Genomic DNA, 5,346 nt, shown 5'->3' on the forward strand with positions numbered 1-5,346 from the left:
GCACTCCAGCCTGGGCGATAGAGCGAGACTTCGTCTCCAAATAAATAAATAGAAAGAGATATGGAGACAGAGAAGCTGCATTATGTGAGAGAGTCAGAGTTGGACAGACAGGAGAAACCCAGCCTGCTGGAAAGGAGTAGGGGGCAAAGAAGAGCAGGAGAGGGGTGCAGGTGAGCTGCGGGACTCGGACGTAGGAGTCTGGGGGCAAAGGTTAGCAGCTGTTTGTATCTGGGGAGGGCTCTGGGCCCAGGGCCCTCACCGTGGTGGTACCAGGGCAGGTACCAGGGGCAGGAGGCACGGGCAGTGGCGTTGGGTGCAGCATAGTCCCAGCAGACGTACATATCGAAGGACCCGTTACAGGCGAGGCCTGGGAGAGGGCATGAGGGCCAGGTGCCCAGTGGACCTACTGCGCAGTGGGCCAGTGCTTCTCCGCCGGCCACACCAAGCCCGGCTCTAGCCCCGCCCACTCGGAGGTCGTTTCGTCCCGGCTGGTCCACAAGCTCCTCCCTCCAGCCTCAAAGCTCCGCCCCTCTCCCTGCCCACTCTGGGCTCCTCCCACGAAACAAGTCCCCTCCCCAGATCGTCCCACCTGGAGGGGTCCGTCAGTCTCCATCCCAAACCCCGCCCCCTTCAAAGTTTATGTGCTGGCCCCGCCCAAGGCTCCACCCATTTCGAGCTTCTTCTCAGGCCTTCCGAAGGAACTGTGGTCCTGCCCCAGTTCCCACCACGCTCAGGTCAGCCCCCGGGCCTCTCCAGCCCACATCGCCCCGAGATTTCTTCTCCGCCCGTCAGCCCGAGGCCCACCCCAAGTCCACCCCTCTCAGCCTCAGCCCTCCTGGTCACACCTGAAGGCGGTTCCGCGGCTGCCCGTCTGCCCGAGGCCCACCCCAGCCCACTCCAAGCCCACCCCTCTCAGCGTCCCCAGCCCTCCTGGTCACACCTGAAGGCGGTTCCGCGGTTGCCAAGGTCTCCTGGCACTCCCTGCGGTACCGTTCCCAGCGCTGGTACAGCTCCCCCGCCGTCTGCCCCTCAGAGCCTGTCTAGGAAAAGAAAGAAGGGAGGACCCCCCAGACGGACCCCCGCTCCCAGGCTGCTAGTTCCATGTGGGCCAGAAGCGCCCCAGAGACTTCAAGGGGCTGTCGCGTTTTACTCGGGAGTCTTTGGTGGCTTGGAAACCAGTTCCAAGTTTTGGGGTGGGGTGCCTGGAAGCCACCCAATGGAGTTGCTATGGGAGACTGAAAACCTTCAAGAAAATTGGGGAGGGGGTGGCTGGAAATTATCAGGAAGATTTGTTGGGGGGAAAAAGGGAGTGGAAACAATAATCAAAACTTGAATCTGGGCCCGGGCGCAGTGGTTCAGGCCTGCAATCCCAGCACTTTGAGAGGCCGAGGAGGGTGGGTCACTTGAGGCCAGGAGTTCGAGGCCAGCCTGGCCAACACGGTGAAACCCCCGTCTCTACTAAAAATCCAAAAATTAGCCCGGCGTGGTGGAGTGCGTGTGTAATCCCAGCTACTTGAGAGGCTGAGGCGGGAGAATCGCTTGAACCCGGGAGACCGAGGTTGTAGTGAGCTGAGATCATGCCACTGCATGCCAGCCTCGGTGACAGACTGAAACTCTGTCTCAAAAAAAGAAAACAAACAAACAAAATACCACCCAACAACTTGAATCTGGGCAAGCGGGGCAGTCTTGAAACTCTCTTTGCGCTAAAGGAAGCCTTTTTTCTTTATTTCCTGAGACAGGGTCTCACTCTGTCACCCAAGTTGGAGTGCGGTGGCACGATCTCGGTTCACTGCAACCTCTGCCTCCCGGGCTCAAGTGATTCACCTGCCTCAGCCTCCCGAGTAGCTGGGATTACAGGTGACCGCCACCACACCCGGCTAATTTTTGTATTTTTTTAGTAGAGAGGGAATTTCACCATGTTGGCCAGGCTGGTCTCGAACTCCTGACCTCAGGTGATTCACTCGCCTCGGCTTCCCAAAGTGCTGGGATTACAGGCGTGAGCGACCGCGCCCGGACGAGGGAAGCCCTAAAACCGTCCCCATACCTCCCTCCAAGCCTGGAGCTCCTCTGGCTTCTCGCGTCCTCACCTCCGCCTTCTGGAGCAGCAGCCCCCACAGTGAGAGCCGCAACAGCAACTGCAGGATCGGAGAGGTAGTCATCCTGAGGGCAGCGAAGGGTCTGGTTCGTGTAGGAGCGATCAGGCCCGGAGGGTCCCAGGACAGGGTCAGCACCTCTGCCCTCCGACTCCAACCCCAGCGTCACCCCGCCTCAAGGATTCACACACGCGGACTCCGAGGCAGCACACCCGCTCCCCCAACTCCCAGGCGTGATGATCTGCGCGGAGGGAGAGGCACAGGAGTGGGTGGGACTCCAGTGGTGGGCGGGGCCCCTTAAGTGATTCCCCGGCCGCCCCTGACTGTTGCTGGGGCAGCAAAGGTGGAAGGGGGGTGTTTGCTGAGCGGGCGGTTGCCCTAGAGCTACGCTGGGCGGAAGTGTCAGTGTCACCGCGAGTCTGGACCTACAGACTCCTGGGAACCGGGGGACAGCCTTGGAGAGGAGGGAGTAGAAACCGTCAGCCTAGCCCCCTTTTCTATGGGGAACTGAAAAACTTGAAGGTTTTCAGTAACCCCTAGTGGGGTACTTGAAACGCCCATCTGAGTTCCCACAGCCTGGTGGAGAACTTGAAACGCCCATCCGAGCTCCCACTCTCCAAGCCCAAAGGGTTTTCTAGCACAGATAGGAACCCAACCTTATAAAACTTTCCCCGCTGGGGGTAGATAAAGCCCAGAGTAAGTGGAATAACCCTTTTCCAGCATCCAAATACTGAGGGACTAGAGAAGCGACGGATCCGGGGTTAGGTGTGCAGATGCCTGGAAATCCATCTATCTAACGCCCAACAGCCACTCACCCGCGGCCCCGCGGCCCCACGTAGAGAAAGAGGGAAGCAGAGAGGATCTCAGGTCCAGCCCCAGAAAGACAGACAACGACGTCACAGACACAAAAGACAGAAATATAAAGACTGAGAGGCGCAGAGACGGAGGGACAGAATGAGACCCCCAGCCAGAGACCAGAAAACAACAAACGGAGAAAGAGATACAAATGTGGGCTAGGAGACAAAGAGGAGGCAGGGACGTGGAGGGAGACAGAGCCGGGGAAAGAGAAGTTATCTAGCAGCTAACCAGAGATGGAGACACGCAGACAGAGACATCAAGAGACAGAGATGAGCAGAGACTGTGGTGGGCACAGAGACAGAGAGACAAAGGCGGGGCAGAGAAGCAGAGAGGGAGAGTGCCAGAGACTTGAGGCGTCAAAGGGGGCAGGGAGAATGGGCTGAGATTGGGGAGCCCTCACCTGTCCCCAGTCCTGCTCCTGGTCACTTGCTCCTGCAGCCCCCTGCCACCGCTGCCTCCACTGCCTCGTCTGAGCTCTGGGAGAGGTGACAGACACTGGCAGCCCAGGGTGGTGGGAGGGGGCGGGGCCAAGGCGGGACAGGGAACGGAAGTGGGGAGCTCTGGGGCAGAGAGCCGAGCAGGGGGCAGTAGTCAAGGTCATGAGTGAGGGCAGTTACTGAATGGTCCTTATCGTCCTGAGGACCCCTGCACCAAATGTGTACAATCTCTCATGCTGTCCCACCCACAGGTACCCACCCCCAACTGCCACTCATTCCCACAGCCTCAGTCACTCAATCAAACATGCAGTGTCACACACAATCCCATAGGCTGAGCCATGAAAAGGCACAGTCATAGAACTTCACAAGCTGTTACTCACACAGTCACACATTCAATCACACCCATACAGTCCCACGGTCACACCCAGACAGCCACAGTCTCTCACTCACAGGCTGACAGTCATTGACAGTGAAACACAGTCACACACCCAGGGCCATGGACTCCTGCACACACACAGTAACACTCATAGTGTCCCACAATTCCAACAACACTGTCAATCACACACACACATTCACGCAATCACTGGCTTTCATCACAAACACTCTTGCCCTGCTAGCCTGTGTGGCCCGGGAGGGCAGAGCCAGGACATCTGGGTCACCACTGGGTCCCCAGAATCATTCAGAGCAGGGGTTCAAGGAAGGATTGTCATGAAATAAATATATGCAGTATGCAGTAGTGTGGTTACTTGCAGACATACATTTTTTTTTTTTTTTTTGAGACAGAGTCTCCCTCTGTTGTCCAAGCTGGAGTGCAGTAGCACGATCTCAGCTCACTGTAACCTCCGCCTCCTGGGTTCAAGCAATTCTCCCACCTCAGCCTCCCAAGTAGCTGGGATTCCTGGCACACACCACCACACCCGACTAATTTTTGTATTTTTAGTAGAGATGGGGTTTCACCATGTTGCCCAGGCTGGTCTCAAACTCCTGACCTCAGGTGATCCACATGTCTTGGCCTTCCAAAGTGGTGGGATTACAGGTGACAGCCACCACACCCGGCCCATACAATCAGTTTTAAATTTTATTTATTTATTTATGAGTGCAGTGCACTGGCACAATTATAGCTCACTGCAGCCTCCACTTCCTGGGCTCAAGGGATCCTCTCACCTCAGCCTCAGCTGGGACTACAGGCATGAGACACCATGCCCTACCATTTTATTAAAAAATAATTTCAACTTTTTTTTTTTTTTTTGAGACAGGGTCTCACTCTGTCACCCAGGCTGGAGTGCAGTGGCACCATCTCGGCTCACTGCAATCTCTGCCTCCCAGGTTCAAGTGATTCTCCTGCCTCAGCCTCCCGAGTAGCTGGGACTACAGGCAAGCACCCCATGCCCAGCTAATTTTTGTATTTTTAGCAGAGGTAGGGTTTCACTATGTTGGTCAGGCTGGTCTCAAACTCCTGACCTTGTGACCTGCCTGCCTCATCCTCCCAAAGTGCTGGAATTACAGGCATGAGCCACTGTGTCTGAACCCTCAATTTTTTTTTTTTTTTTTTTGAGACAGGGTCTCAGTCTTTCACTGGATTGCACTGGCACTGTCCCAGCAGCACAACTCACTGCAGCCTCAACCTCCTGGACTCAAGTGATCCTACCATCTCAGCCTCCCAAGTAGCTGGGAGTACAGGTGTGGGCCGCCATGTCTGGCTAATTTTTGTATGTTTTTGTAGAGATGGGGTTTTGCTATGTTACCCAGGCTGGTCTTGAACCCCTGGGCAGAAAGCTATCCGCCCACCTCAGCCTCCCAAAGTGCTGGGATTACGGGCGTGAGCCACTGCTGGGCCATGCTATGGCTTTTAAAAAAATTTTTTTGGCGACGGACTCTGGCTCTGTCACCTAGGCTGGAGTGCAGTGGCGCAATCTCAGCTGTAACCTGAGCGCTGTAACCTACCCGCTCCCAGGTTC

At 56.2% G+C, this 5,346-nt stretch overlaps 1 protein-coding gene across 1 annotated transcript in view; it reads right to left on the reverse strand.

Annotated features, from left to right (window-relative positions):
• Positions 1-2,159, reverse strand: part of GIPR (gastric inhibitory polypeptide receptor) — a 23,500-nt gene extending 21,341 nt beyond the window's left edge. The window contains exons 1-3 of the mRNA XM_011963155.1: positions 2,088-2,159; positions 941-1,040; positions 260-367 (exon numbers count right to left, since the gene is read on the reverse strand). Coding sequence (XP_011818545.1) covers positions 260-367; positions 941-1,040; positions 2,088-2,159 — 280 coding nt within the window. The remainder of the gene's footprint in view (positions 1-259; positions 368-940; positions 1,041-2,087) is intronic.
• Positions 2,160-5,346: the final 3,187 nt, after the last annotated feature.

This window comes from Colobus angolensis, unplaced genomic scaffold, assembly GCF_000951035.1.
Source record: "Colobus angolensis palliatus isolate OR3802 unplaced genomic scaffold, Cang.pa_1.0 Scaffold60, whole genome shotgun sequence".
Classification (NCBI taxonomy): Eukaryota; Metazoa; Chordata; class Mammalia; order Primates; family Cercopithecidae; genus Colobus; species Colobus angolensis.